Source organism: Melopsittacus undulatus, chromosome 4 (genome assembly GCF_012275295.1).
Source record: "Melopsittacus undulatus isolate bMelUnd1 chromosome 4, bMelUnd1.mat.Z, whole genome shotgun sequence".
Classification (NCBI taxonomy): Eukaryota; Metazoa; Chordata; class Aves; order Psittaciformes; family Psittaculidae; genus Melopsittacus; species Melopsittacus undulatus.
The window spans coordinates 102,834,356-102,849,684 of NC_047530.1; the positions used below are offsets into that span (position 1 = coordinate 102,834,356).

At 43.8% G+C, this 15,329-nt stretch overlaps 1 protein-coding gene across 16 annotated transcripts in view; it reads left to right on the plus strand.

Annotated features, from left to right (window-relative positions):
- Window positions 1–15,329, plus strand: part of TCF7L2 (transcription factor 7 like 2) — a 177,159-nt gene that overhangs the window by 138,877 nt on the left and 22,953 nt on the right. For 12 of the 16 annotated variants that reach the window (XM_034061702.1, XM_034061707.1, XM_034061706.1 and 9 more), the window contains exons 5-6: window positions 10,633–10,765; window positions 12,882–12,984. In XM_034061702.1, the coding sequence (XP_033917593.1) occupies window positions 10,633–10,765; window positions 12,882–12,984 (236 nt within the window). The remainder of the gene's footprint in view (window positions 1–10,632; window positions 10,766–12,881; window positions 12,985–15,329) is intronic. The other 4 variants (XM_034061703.1, XM_034061705.1, XM_034061714.1 and 1 more) reach the window with 1 other exon arrangement.

The window sequence follows — 15,329 nt, forward strand, 5'->3', positions numbered from 1 at the left end:
TGCAGCAGCGTCCGTCCCACATGGTGATCGTGCTCCCTGCGCGCAGCATCCGTCGGCATTACCAAATTCCCTTAGAAAGTGAGGAGGGGAAGAAGGTGACCACAGTCTCCTAGTTACTCCCCATTAAACCACCCTTTGCCCCTGGTGCAGAGTAACTACTTTGCAACTTTAGGAAAAGGATAAATAAGAGGTGAGGGATTGACCCCTGGCGAAGTCGGATGCTGCGGTTTGCCCTCGGTACCTGGCTCAGGTTTAGGAAGCAGGTGTCCTGCAACACTCATAAGCAAGAGTAAGGTGCGGGGGAGAAGGCTTCACCCTTGCTTAGTTCAGCGATGCTCTCTGGGTATCCCTGTTTATACTCACTTAGAAGCAGCTTGGGAAAATATAATAGCCAGGGTACCGTAATGCTGGCAATATCGAAGCTCCTCTTGCATTGCTTTTGCAGTGGGGTCTGTGGTTTACAGAAATACTAAATACTAAAGGTAAAGGCGCAGGGGGGTAGGGGAGAGACCAGAGCTAATAGTAGAGGTCTGCCGAATGTCACCTCAGTGTTGCAATGACGAGAAAATACACTTTTCTTACAGCTCTCCCCCCTAAGAAATTTGTTTTGAGGGATTTGACAATCTTGCAGATAAAGTGACTGCTCGCTACACTTAACTGATCATGCTCCCTCACGGCCGGCCGGCGTGTGCTCGCTGCACTTAGTAATACCTGTGCAACCTGGGTTGTAGTAGCATTGTCATTGATTTCCAAGGTAACTGCTTTTTAGCTCTTCTGAGCAGACATACCTGCGTAGGGGGGGTGAAAGTCTTTTCCTCACTCCCTGGAAGGATGATGGTAAAGTGCTGTATCAGAAAAGACAGGAGGCTTCTCTAAATTTCGATAACTGCAGCCGACAATTTAGAAATAAGACACTTCTCACAGCCAACATGACAGTGGATTTTGAGCATTCAGAAAACACCAGGCCAAAAAACTGGAGACATCTTGATCTTTTACGACATCTTTTCCAGTACTTTAAGTGAAGAAGGTTGGGGGGGGGGGGGGGGGGGGAGCGGGGAAAGAAAAAGAGAAAAGCTGCGAGGAAAATAATACAAAGCCAGCACAATTGGCATCTAGACAGTAAAGAAAAAAGTTTTTGAGGTTAAGAGAAGGAAAGACAAAGCTGTTATGTACCCGAGGGATGCAATTTTAGTGGGAATGGAAGATTTGAGTGGTAAAGGAGGAGCGCTTGCCTCTGGGTTCTCTCTCTTCCAGCAGTTCGGCTGCTGGCATCTCAATTTGAATTGCTGGGTGAGTAGCACTTTCTGCGTGCGCGCTTTCCATCTTGACCATTGAACTTCTGATGTGACTTCTCTCCCTCTCCCCCTCTCTCCCTCTCCTTTCCTCCTGTGTGGAATCAAAAAAGAAGGGGGGTGGTGGTGTGAGAAATCAAGCAAGCATCTCCAGCTGTGACCTTTGTTAGCGGCAGTGTTGTTATTTATTTATTTCATGGTAAGCATCTTTTTCAGCAGGGGGAAGCGGGACTTTTCGATGGCACTTTAATTGTGCGGCGGTGACGGGGAGCGCGGCACAGCCGGTTTGTCGCGACACAATGGTGCAGCGGGGCAGAGTTGTCGCACTCCTCCTCTTTGCCCTTCCTCCGCCTGGTGTTGGGGTTTGGTTTATGGAAAGAGGCGGGGTGGGGGGGGAGAACCAGGGTTTTTTTTCTTTCCAGTGCATCCAGGGTGGGATCGGGGTGTGTTTGGGGATGGGCGGTGTGTTTCATTGCCTGGTGTACAGCAGGTTCCAGGGGCTGGTTTCTGGATGCTGAACAATGGTTACCAGCCAGGGAGAAGTGTGCGTGTGTGTGTTAGCTGTGTGTTACATCCGCAGTCATACATTCACACAGTGACCATGACATCACTAGCTTTGCTTTCCTTTTTTTCCTTTGGGGCGGAGGGGGCCACTTCAAAGCTTTCTTCAGTTCAGTACGCTATTTCCTTAACTCTGAAACCATGAAGGTAAAAATGTTTGTTGATATCTTTCTTTATATAAGGAGAAAAAGTTGGTTTGTCGCAGGGCACATACGTGACAGTTAAGGGGGTTTGGAGATGGAATTGGTTTAACTCATACACAAAACGAGATCTTTTTCTTTCTTTTTTTAATGATTAAAAATAGCATGTGGTAGTTTACAATTGGTCCTTCAGATGCTGTGTTTGGCTGACCCTTGGTTAAATTCGCTTAGTTCTTCATGAAGCTCAGCCGTATTGCAAAAGGTGAAAATTTTAGGGACACTCCATAAAAATGATTTCACCCAGTGATAAAGGAGTATGGAAAATAATCCTGAATGTCGATAAATGGGAGATAATGTGTTTTGACACAGTGGTTCTGTGTTCGTTATCAGAAGTCCATGAGACTTTGTTTTCTCTCATTAATATATATTACAGAAAGTAAACCTACCCCTCAGCCAATTCCGTAGGCTGCCTGTGATTATACACAGAAAATAGATGGGATGCTTTCCAAAATGGTTAAATACATGTCTTCACCGGAGGTTTTGTGGCAGTCTTGAGTTTTCTGCTCTTTTCTTTTGCAACTCTGCCAGGCTTGCTGACAGTCAATCCAGGAGGAGGATTTCTGTCACTTCAGTGGTCTCTGGTACCTTTGCCTGAGTAGCTTAGTTGATTTATTTGCCTTTTCTTGTATAAAAACAAGGGATAAAATTATTTAGAATGGATCTAAAATGAATTTATCTAAAAAGACAGTTATTTAGATGTGTCTTCTTTCACTGCATGTTGTTGCATATACAGGTTTTACATGGCTGGGGATGAGATCTTGTAAGCATTTTACCTTTAGAGGAATTCTTTTTATGGGGCCTGGCAGCACTGTATAAATGTGCCTCTTTCTTGTCTTCCAGAATATTTGCAAGGTGTTTCGGTACTGGTGTGTCTTTAACATCACATTTTTAGGGAAACTTTGTTGAATTTAGTCAAGAAATAATTGGCTGTGAGTTTCCTGAATTTCATCACTCAGTTGTTTTGTGATGGCATGTAATGATTTTAGCAGACGAAAAAACGAAAACGTGTTTTTAGAGCTTTGTTATTTGTTGAAGCTGTTTAATATACATTTGCTACGTACGTTGCGTATCGGTATTGAGCACAGTCCGCTATCATTTGTGAATACTACATTTGAAAAAGCTGTACTGAAAACTTGGCAGCCTGTCTGTAGGCATGCGTATGCGTGTTAGTTTTTTAATAACGCTGTTGTTGCTGAAATTGCCAAATCCAAGTGGGTATAAGCATGCACCTTAATTTTATTTCTGCATTTCTTGCAGTTTTTTAGCAGCTTCGTATTCAAGTTTTTATTGTAGACAGAAGACACAAATATCCGAAGAAATTCAGTGGAGCTGTTTCTCCCACAGCATATGTCTGTTTGGTGCTGAAATAAGAGATTTATATGCAAGAATTAAAGCTGTTTAGAAAGTGGTGGTTTAGAGAGTGCTAGGCAGGAAGTAAAGTTGTATAACGAGGTATTCATACAAAGCACTTAACAAAGTCTATCAGGGCAATTACAAGCACCCTATTGCTTATATTCACTTCTCCCTTCTTCCCATCTTTTCTGAGTTTTTGTGCTTCCATTATGGCTCTGTATTTCTCCCCTCTTCACCTCCTTTATGGTCAGGAATGTTTCTTGAAGACCTGTGTAGGTTTCACCAGTCTCTTTGCATAGTGGTTGGATATCCAGCACATCTTGTGCTGATCCTGCTTAAGAAAATTGTGGGTTTCAGTTTTAGTCTAATGTATACCAAGTCTTTCTGCTTTTTGCTTTGTTAGACATGAACGAAGGCTTGCGTGCGCTGCGAGAGATAGTATCTGTCTAGTAATTAACTAATGTATGCAAAGAAAGCAAGTGTTTGTAAGGCTGGGGAAGAAGCTGTGCCTCTCCTTCTGTAATGGAAGAAGTAGATGTGGGCACCTCTATGCTTGAAACTTGGAAGGTCTGAGCTCTCCCCTGTCCTCCTGATATGGGGAAATCCACCTGTTGATCATATCATCTCTGATTTTGAGATACGGAAATTGTATTGTATTGGCTGGGTATGTGGAGGCCACGCTTTGTGGGCTATAGGCTGGGGTAGCTGTCCGGATTTGTATGCCAAGGTCAGGCAGAGCAGATGCAGCAGAAAGCTTTCTCTTTGTCAATAAAACATAAGGAGAATGGGTTAGGTAAAATCTAACTGGCCTAAAAAGAACCCAATAGCCCAGCAATAAGAGCTCTGAAAGCAAAGTGTGAGCACCGCTTAATAATAGTGGTTTACTGGTAGTGGTTTTAATTCTCCTGCATGAGAACTAACAGGCAGTAATTAGATAGCGAAAACCCCGGGTCTTTCCCTTTTACACTGGAGAATCTGGCGTATGCTAATTGTCACCAGATCATTTCACATAATTGCCTTTTGGAGAAATTAAGTGGAAATTTCCTGAACATCTTAAATCCTCAGCTTTCCCACCCCCTCCCCTCCGAGCCTTCACTCCCTGACAGGAAGGATGCCGAAAATGTCAAGCACAGTGGCTTAGTGCTCCAGTATGCAGGGGGCACTTCATCACAGTTAAAGGTGGGGGGGAAGAAAGAAAACGGTTCTTTTCTTGAATGAATTACTGGGCACTTAAAGGCAGGAAGCTGAATTTGTTGTTTTGTCTGAGAGATTGTTAATAGAACTCGGAGTTCTTTTGGAAAGCCGGAAGTTCTTGCAGGAGCAGGTAGGTACTTGCTGGCCTGGGAAGTGGTCAGGGAGGGAGGGGGAAGAAGCAGAAGGAAGCAACAGTGTCCTGTTCCCCCCCTTCTGTTATTTATTAAGGGGAGGGCAGGGGGGTTTGGGATTTTTTGTCAAGCTCTGTCTAGGGGGGGTATTGTCCCAGCGCATGGTTGTCAGTGCTCCTGTCATCATTTGTGTGAAGGAAGAAAATGAGCCTTTTTTTTAGCAGGGTGAGTTGTGATTATCAATGGAGGCCTTGTCTTCCGTTACAATGGGCAGTTAGCTTAGGGCAGGACCTTAGGCAGAAATCAGCTACATTAAACTGGGAAAGGGCTCAGGCCACTGTATCAGCTATAATGGAGCAAGGGGAAGTAGTTTTCAGGAGGGAATGCTTAGTCAGGTGTGAAAGCGTCCTTAAGAAAATAAACTGTGACTCCACTTAGCTGAACGGAGCTGGGTAAAACACAGTCTGGTTTATTTTTCAGGAATGCTTCATCACTGGCATTGAATTTTTGTGCTTGGGAATGGGATGAGGACTGAGTTACGTATAGCTGGTGGGTTTGGTTGCTTTTAGCTTTTCCGTTAACCTGAATGGCTTGCAGTTCCCTTTATTGAAGTTTGGGGTGCCACCCAGAGCGGCTGCTGACATGGGTGCATCCTTCCGGGGCAAGAGTAGTGCTTACTGATGAGTGCTCAACTTTGGGTAGTGGTGACTCTGTCTGAAAATGGAAGAATATTGTAGTATTTGCAGCAATACTTTGCAATTTGCCTTTTCTTATAACTTAATTTTCTGATGGGTTTGGGTGGGGGGGGGGGAGATGTTATTCCTAGGCTGAACCAAGGAGAGATCAACCTTTAGTGAAAAAGAAACTTTCCTCTTATGAGCATCTTTGGAGCTGCAGAGAGCTCAGGAACATCTGTTAGCATTTCACTGGCCACAGTCAGCGTAACTGCAATAGCACCATCTGGAATATACAGGGCGACAAGTTATAAACCTGTTTTTTAATGTGAACTGGTATTGAATGGTACCCTTTGCTAAGCCCAGGGAGCAACTCCAGGAGGGTCTGCTAATTCAACACCACTGTCGACCTTCTGCATCCACCCTGGAGGAGGGGAAAAGGCTGACAAACCCTCTCTGTGCTGCTTTTGTTTTATTGTATTAGGCTCATAAAGGCACTTTCAGGGCCCATCTTTCTTCAGCAGAAAGGGAAAGCAAAGGGGAAACAGGGAAGAGGAGGACATGGCAAAAGAAGACAGGCGGAGCTCTAGCTCCATTTGTTTTCAGTGACTGTTGATTAATAGGTTTTAAGGTGAATGGCCAGCTCTCATTCCTCCTCCGTTACTAGTAGTGGAGAAAGGGGAGGGGACTCGGGGTTCCAGAGTGCAGGTGCCTGATCAGTCCCTCCCATGCTGCATTCCCAATCCTGTGTTGGGGGTGGTCGGGGGATACCCATCAGGCAGCAGCATATCCCTGCCTCACAAACAGGACTTAAGGACACTTCAAAAGGTCACCCAGGTTGGGGAAGGGGGTCCGTCCCTGGCTGTACCCACAGGGTTGCTGGGGCAGGAGCATCCCCTATCCTGCCTTTGGCTGCTGGGCCATTGGAGCAGAGTCTCCTGCCGCCCAAAGCTGAAGGCTTTGGCTGCTACGATGCTGCAATGGCATGATGGTTTGCTTTCAGCCTGGGTGGCTTTATTGCAGACCTGCTTTTACTAAACACATTTCCCCAGTGAAGACAAATCCTCTGCCCTCTCTAGCATGTTTTTCTCTGACTTTGATACCTTATTTTTATTGCCTAAGCCAAACAAGCTATGAATTTGCAAACAGAAATTGCAGTAACAACTCTTCCTATTTAAAGATTGGTTTCTCTTTGTGTGCTCACAGTACAGTGTTTCATCTCGTGCAAGTCTTATGTTGCTTTCAGAGACTTAGGAACTATTGATTTATACAGTATGTATTAACTTCTTCAGTAAATGGAGAGTATTCATCAGTGGGGTGTATTAAATTGGGCTGTACATGCACAGAAGTATCTTTCATCCTGTTAATGAAATGTCCTTACCACGCAACAAAGACTAATACACAGCAATTTATACATGCAGTCCCCTGCAGTTTAAATCTGAAGATCAGGTAGGTCTTTTTGTTCCCTAAAGGCACTTATCAGAACTTGGGCTAACCGGATCTCAGTATCCCTCTCAAAAATACATCAGTCCAGAATTTGTTGTGGGTTTGGTGGTGGTTGTTTTTTTTTCCCTACTTCATTCCAGGGCTCCATTATTGTTTAAAGTCATCTGTGTTTAAGCACTCCCAGAAGCATTTCAAATTCATATAGAGAGATTTAGTAGTTGAGTCCCTATGGGGACAATTTCCTCTGGTTTGCTTCAGGCAGCGGTTATCAAGAAAAGCAAACTTCTGTTGTTTTCTTGCAGTTCTTTACTGTGCCCTCTAACCCAGCATATGAGACCCCAGCTTTCAGTGGAGAGGAATGATTTATCAGCAGATGACTTGGTACTTTGTAGATGCTGGGATTTCTCTCCAGAAATCTCCACTTGTTCCCATCCTATTACCACATGCCCTGATGCTAATCTGTGCGTTCCACTGCAGCTCCCCTTTCTGTGCCTGACATAGCCATAAATGGAGTTCTTCAAGTTGCCAGAGAAATTCTTGCATCTCACAATGGCTTTTAGCTTAAAACTGCCCTTGATAAAGTACTCACAAAATGTATATTGGGGAAGGCCTTGTGCCGGGGGAAGGCTGAGGTCACCTAATAGGTGTTTCCTATTGATGGCTTCTATGGTTTACCTTTCATTGCCAGTGGATGGGGTTAGGACCACACTTGTTACTCAGGCAGAGCTCCTATTGGCTTCAAAGGAAGATGCATGTGCAGGATTAATCTTGCTCTTTCTTAGTTACTCCTTTCTTTTCCTCTTTTCCAAGGAAGCTTAGTTAACTTCAGGAATGCTGTTTTTAAAGACCAACTTATTTAGCATATTAGGCATGATTAGCTTGGCTTGCAAATTGTATGTGCTATTATAAGCAGCGTTACAGTCCCTTTTCCCAGTGTGTGATAAACAGTGCAAAACAGAATACAAACCTAGACCTAGATAGTGATTTGCAGGGGCAGTGGACCACACTCCTCTGTCCCAGAGAGCATATATTTGATCATTTGCCCTTTTCCCCTGGTACTTTCTCCCCACACCTCTGCTGCAGCATTGTTGTAGTGGCCAAAAAAGTATCCTACCCTCACATCCAGTACCTTTATATGAATTGTTTGAGTGCAGGGCAGTCACCCAGATAAAAATGACTTACCTGGGGAAAAGTTTGCAGGCATAAGGCTCAAACTCTTGGTTGTTGGTGAGGGTTTTTTCCCCTCTTGCTTTTTATTTTTCTCTGAAAAGTGTTAAGTAAAATACAGAATAATTTTGCATCATTTTGTGGAGATATTGCAGGGGGTCTTGGTCAAAGCAGTGGGTGGTAATTTCCCACAGTTTACATGTAGTCCCCTATGGTATTTTTGGCTTTAGTGATACAGGCATGTAAGTCCAGCTATCTTCTCATGTTGTTTGTCGGCTTAAGTGTGACCCTTTAATGCTATTCTGTCACTCACTTATTTAACTAACCAGGTCCAGTTTCTATGAAAATAAGCTGTCTGTGGAAGACAGCCCTCAGTGTCTGTCAGGATCTGGGTGAGGAGCTTTGGCAATGATGGGAAGGTAGACCTGGGAGAGCACAGGGTTATAGCAGCTACCAGCCTCACTGTAGGTTACCTGACAGCAAGAGCTCACACAATTCTAGGCCAGCCAAAATCCCTCCTATTGGGAATTATTGGGTTTTTTTGTGAACTAGATCAACTGGCCATTTTGCTTATAAAATCATGTGTTGTTGACTAGCTGCCTGCTAGTTTGCTTGGGGTGTACTAGTTTGTTACCTGAAGCCCTTGCCAAATCTTTCACTTATTTTGGACTGCTTTGGTTGGTTCACTTGGAAAAGAAGAGATTTTGGGTTAGAGCATCTCCTTTTTTGAGTTAAGGAGCTAAATCCTCATAGCTCCTCTGATGTGAAACCTTTATGGATCTGTGCAGCCAAATGTAGTCCTTGGTTGAACAGCTGTCAAAAGACCTGACATACAACCTGAGCAACACAACATGCTGTAATTCATAGGGCTGGCTTTTGCAACCACGCTGTGTCCTGCATGGTGGCCACTTGGCATGGGACTCTCCTGTGCCATGTGTATGGTGTTAGAGGGGAATCATTCCATGTAAGGGGCTGTAAAAAGGGATGAGCATTGTAAAAGTTGTGGGATGCGTAAGCACTGCTCTTCAGCTTGCTTCTTTTGGATGCACACTGTTTTTCTGCAGGTTATCAAAGGGGAGGGTCCAATAGCTACATACAGCTGAGGCTGGGGGAGCCTTCTGGGGTAGAGGAGGCTGCAATAGCTGAAGGTGAAGCTTCCCTTGACCAAAGCACAATGGAGGGACTTCCTGTTTATTTGAGGAAGACTGATGTTTCTTTTCCTTCAAGCTCTCAGTCCATCTCCCCTCTTCCTTCCTCCCCAGTCTTAGATGCTCATCCTGGAGAATAACTGAATTACTTCTGAAATGCTTTTAAGGAAGCTCAGAGCATTCAGACCAAGATCAGGTCGTGACTTCTGTAAAGGAACATGACAAAGGTGCATGTTTGGGGGTGCTGGGGAGTGAGTGGTGGGGTCAGAGCCATCCTTGGGCAGAAGTGTGAGCACGAGGGTGCTGGCAGACCTTGAGCAACAGCGGCGCTATCGGGGGCCACCGTCGTATCACTACTTCATTTTAATGTGATTCCTTTTACTTGATGTTAATGCAAGTTGTTCCTTACTTAAAGTAATAAAAGGAAATGAAGACACATTCTAAAATGAAACCTGACTCTAATCCATTCATCATCTAATACCAGCCTCTTTATCTTTGCTGGTACCTAATCTGGTTAAATGTCCCTGTTGTAGGATTTTAGTGAAAATCCTCTATGGGGAATAGGGTTTTTTGCAATTGGATTACTCGCAGTAAATGGTCCAGCAGTTCGCTTGTTTCAGCTTAATTTTTTCTTTGTGATCTTGTAAGGGTAAGTTACAGTTCAGCCTGCCTTTTCCTTTCATTCATTCACTCCTTTCTTTTTTTTATCGCTTTAAGAAAAAGTATTTCATCTCCCCCACAAGCTAGGAATGTGACAGAGAAAACCTCACGATATCTGGGTGGTTATTCACCCCACCAGTGTTAATTTCAATGGCTTTATCTGTAGTTTTGCCATTATTTATATAGCTGAATATTTTAGTAGCCTAATTCATCAGTATCCAGCTTCCATTTATTAGCGTTGTCTGATGAATTGATAATTAATCAGCTCTTCTAAAATATATATATATTAAAAATGCAGGTGATCGCTTGTCAGCCAAATGCTTGCTGATGAAGGGAATAGTCCCTCACTACAGATGCTTTTTATCTGGAGTATTTGCAATGAGCAGTAAAATGCAGAACTGAAAGTGAGGACAGGAAGGGGAAGGGGAAAGACCTGCAGGTCAGTGAGTGTTTGGGTCTTGTGCTAATTAAATGGGGGGCTCTGTCAGCCCCTCACTGAGGAGTCTGCCTGCGTCTTGGAGGTAAAGCACAAGACTGCAAAATTAAAAGGAGAAATTTGGAAGAATTGCTGTTGCTCCATACGGGAGCATGATGGGTCAAAAACATTAAAGAAACTGAAGCATAGGGAAAAGGTGTGAGGAGGTTTTAAGCAAGAGGGTGGGAAAACTGGAGGGGTGACGCTGAGAAGGCATCTGGAAAAGTCATGTTGAAATCCTGGATGCTCAGATTTGTGTATGTCCTGCCTTGTGCTGCAGTGGGGAGTACCCAGTGCTCCTCTAATGCCGTCGACCTTTTTCTCTTGACAGTCTAACAAAGTGCCAGTTGTGCAGCACCCACACCATGTACACCCTCTTACGCCGCTTATCACGTACAGCAATGAGCACTTCACACCGGGAAACCCTCCTCCACACTTACCAGCCGACGTAGATCCCAAAACAGGTAGGTGGGAAATAGTTTAGGGATTTTTTGGGAGCGCGCATTGGAGCTTTCCATTTTTCGTGTTAGAGGGAAGGAGTGCGGGGGCAAGGATTTCGCATGCTGGAGCACCAAAGGGGGCATGTAAAATGTCAAGCACATGCAAGAACCCAGACAAAATAGTTTCTTTTAAAGCCAATTAGGCTTCAGAAGGAAACCTACTGGGTGAATGTTCATAAAGCTTCTGTAGAGTGACAGCAGAGTTGCATGTGTGGGGTCATTTGTGGATGTGTTTCTTTGCAAGCATGATACCCCCCTTGGTAGTTCAATCTACTGGGTGCTTGGTTTGCATGCATGACCCAGAGTATTAAACATGTACATTCTGTGATCTGCACTTATAAAATTGCAGCTGGAATTTTAAAGGTGGTGGATCATGACCGGTTTCAACATGAATCCCTTTTACTTCCCCAAATCCCATTGTTTCTATGTCAGGAGTTCAGCCATTTGTCTCCTATAATGTTGAATTTTCATCCACTCGAACTACTTAGCTCCAGCTCTACACTTGCAACTCTTTTTCCCTAGTGTAAGTCTACCTAAGTCTCAGTTCAGCCTGAAGGGCAGTCTTCTTGAATACAGAGCACCGTGTAAAACCCTGACTAGATTTATTGGTGTTACAGAGTAGAATTTACATGTTATTCTAACTTTCTAAGAGTCCCTGTTTAACCTGAGGGTCCAGAGAAGTCAGTGTCAATATTTCTTCGGGCTGCGTTGAGTTCCTAGTGACAGTGGTTTTGTTTTTGTTAATCCAAATCCCAACTAGTTAATAGGAAAGTACATCAGAAACTGTTTTTTTGACAAAGAATTCAGTCTGTGTCAGCCCCAGTGTGTGCAGATAATTTATCTAAACTCCAGCCCTTGAATGAGACAGTGCATTAACTGGTTTTCACTCCCTATGCTTCAACTGGGGGCCCCTTCTAATTGTGCTTAATGCTAACTTCACATGGCTTTAAAAGGAATCCATCTCGCTATCCCTGGGTATTGCAAGTGAATGGCATAGTCAACTTCTCATTTAAATAATGGTAGTACAGGGAATAGCTTTTAAATGGTTATCGTAAAACATATGATTAACGTCTGTAGACTGTTTACTTTTCTTCTGTGAACAGTCTTTCAAGTGTGCAAATAGCTCGCCGGATGGTTAAAGCCCAGTTAATCTGTTTGGGTTTTGTAATGGAGAAAAAGCAATGTCTGCATGAAAATGTCACACAAGGAGATTTAATTTAGAGATTAAAAGCTTCCCAAGTGACTGAAAAAAATAGTTTTTAGCCATGAATACAGTACCCTTCCTTCTAATGCTCTCTGTTTTAATTTTGCTTCTGCTGGGTAATTGTGCTCTGGCTTGTTAATTGAAAGGCCCAATCTTGTAACCCTTACTCCTCTGAGCAATTCCTACTTGCTCTTAAGGCTTGTGTCTGGAGCTGGTTTCTGCTCTCTCAGTAAGAACTTCAGTGAGGATGGATGGGCTCTCTGGCCTCCCCTGCACACCTTCAGCATCTGCTCCATGTTTTATCAAGTATTTCCAGGGGCTGTCACCTCCACTCCTAGGTTTTGGCAAAGGTTGCCTAAGTCTGCTCAGAAGCAAACATCATTTGCCATTATAATGACTTTGTAACTCGTTTTGTCGGTTACTTTGGAATAATGCCATGCTGTTGAGTACTCAGTCAACGTATGGGGAGGGCTTGTGTTCTATTGGTGACTTTGAGTCTAAAGTAATCATGAAGTTAATACAGGAACCGTCTTTCTGGTGAGCGTTTAAAGACAGCACCTCGCAGAGTATCACACCAAAACCATAGCTGAAACTCCTAATTTCTCATCCCAAATAACAACATCATTATCTCTAATTGGTGAGGTGACTGAGGAAGTGAATAAGATAAATTTTTCTGGTTGGATCTCATTGAACAAGATACCAAGAGGCTCACTTTATGAAATAACACTGTGAAACAGCCTTTGGAAACCCGAAGTGAAGCCCTAAGTGTTATAATAAGAATGAATGAATAGCAGTTTAGAAACATATTTGCCTTATCCTTATTTTATTTATTTCCACGTCTCAGTACTAACACTGCTTGATGTTTCTTTTCCATAGGAATTCCAAGGCCTCCACATCCTCCAGATATATCTCCTTATTATCCGTTATCACCGGGCACTGTAGGACAAATCCCCCATCCGCTAGGATGGTTAGTACCACAGTAAGGAGTTCCATTTTTTTCATTCCCTTTTTCTTTTTTTGATGTGTAAAATTGATGTCAAAAGTCGCTTACGTGCATGTGTGTGTGTGCATTGAGATAAATCTGTTTGCCAACTGCCACTTCCCTGAGTGGTTATGAATTTACCCACCTCATGAAGATTAATTATAACGTATGCCAGGTCATATGGTCTTAAGCAAACAGGACCAGTTGGACGCAGGTTTTGCATGTCATTTCTCCCAGCTGATGGCTCATGAAGCATGCATTCTCAAACCCTCCTGCAGAAACATCCATGTCTTGTTAACGCCCTTACACTGTGCACCATGTGGGATTTTCTCAGGTTTAGCTTTCAGGGTGGTTCTGGTGGATTCTTTTCTATCAGGGCCATTCCCACTATAAATGTTCAAGTTTAACTTTCATTTGCCTTCTCCCCTGAAGTCCCTCTAGTTTTTCTTGTGAAACAGTAGAGCTTTACATCGGCAAGTGAGCAGCATTCCTAGTGGAGACGTGGCCAGGCAGTTGGCATCTGAGGAATGGAATTTTCTTGCAAACAAGAAAGAGGAATTAGTTTACTTTAAAACTGGCTATGAAAAAAGCTGTGGAAAGTTAGTTTGGGGGTTTGTTTTCTTTTCAGCTCCTCATATCCCACTTGCAGAGCCTTCTTGGGTATGAGGTTCCCTCCAGTAATTGCGTCCTTATTTTATTTCCTTAAGTTGCCATCTCTACAATGGGTTTCTAATGCACTTAAGCGCTGCCTAGGCCTTTTGTACAGTATATTTGATTTAAATACTTATAAAGCACATTTGTATTGCATTATAAATCAAGACTGTTACGTTATTTTTCTCACATAACAGGCCTCATCAGTTTTGGGGAGATCGTATTTCTTTAGAAATGAATTGCCCTAAGCTAGAAATAGTTTGTTCCTGCTCGAGGTTGTTTGGCCAGCTGTGCTAAAATTCCTGTTTCTCCTCCATAAGGAAGTAGAGTTCACACCGTGTAGGAGAGCAGGGCAGAGCAAAGGCTCCCCACACACCCTCCCGTCTCGCACAGGGAGAAGGACTGGCATCAAAGGCTTTGGGGGCCTTTCTTCAAGCACAGATGTGTGGATACAGGAGAGCCGGAGCTTGGACTTTGGCCACAGCAGCCCACTACTGGCCACTTTGCAGGCTGCCCTTCCTCACATAGGGTAGTCTTGCAACTAGCTTGGATAGAGGCTCTCCCACCCTGAGGGTGAAGCATGTCCATCGGCTCTCTGCAGAAGGCTGTTTCTGCAGAAGAGCACAGCATGAGCAGAGGGAAGAGACCCATAGTATTGCTTCCTGAAATCTTAAAATCCTCCTCATTTGTGGTGATTTACTACTTACATAGGACACCCTGAATGCTTCTTTTTTGCTTACAGAGCCTAGCAGCAGTACAGTCATCTCGTGTTCCTCTGGTGAAACTGCTTAGCTCAGGTTTGCACAGTAGCAGGCTCAGCGTTTAAAACAAACATACCCAGCTAGTGCCAAAAGTGAGACATGGGAGTGCAGGGAAAAAACTTCTTGTTGTTGACCTGTGTCTCATTGCTCACCTCTGTCTCAGAGCCTTACATGTTTAAGTATGAAGACACAGGCTTGTCCTCCTCGAACCTCATGTCAGGACTGGTAGACCACATGAATGTTGCTCACGTGTGGCCAGTTTCACCAGGCAAGTGCTATGGCCACCTCTGTCACAGGAAGGCTGTCGACACCACTGGTTTATAACAAGTCACCACCCATGGTGTGCTTGTCTACCCACAGCTCTTAACAGCTTCTCCAAGTAGTTTTTGTTGAGAGGTGATACCATCACATTTGCTTTTGCTGAATGAATGTAGCATGGCCAACTTTGCAGAAGTAATCCAAGGCTTTCATTTTGCCACTTGTGCTGCACCATCAACTTCCCAACCCATCTGTCCTCAACTGCCCCGCATGTCTCCTGCTTAGGAGCCCCCCAGAAAGCACCCTGCCCAGTCAGATGATGTATTTGAAGGACAGATGAAAAGAACTAGCCAGCACAGACAAACCTCAATCAGAAAAAGTTGTGTGTCTTTCATGAGGATGCTGGTTTGCATGTTGCTGTATTTTTTAATTATTGTAATGAGGTGTGATTGTCTATTGGTTACCCACAATACTTCTTGGGGACTCTCCCCCGGTAACTCTTGTCAACACTTGTTAATCTGACAAAAGGCTACAAATTAAGCTCTGTTAATTTAATGTTTTCTCACCGAGATCTAAATACCGAAAGAGGCCCAAAGCGCAACTGAAGTCCTTTGATTCACTGTACTTTATTTTGGTATAAATTTACATTCATTATTGTTTTCCTTTGGATGT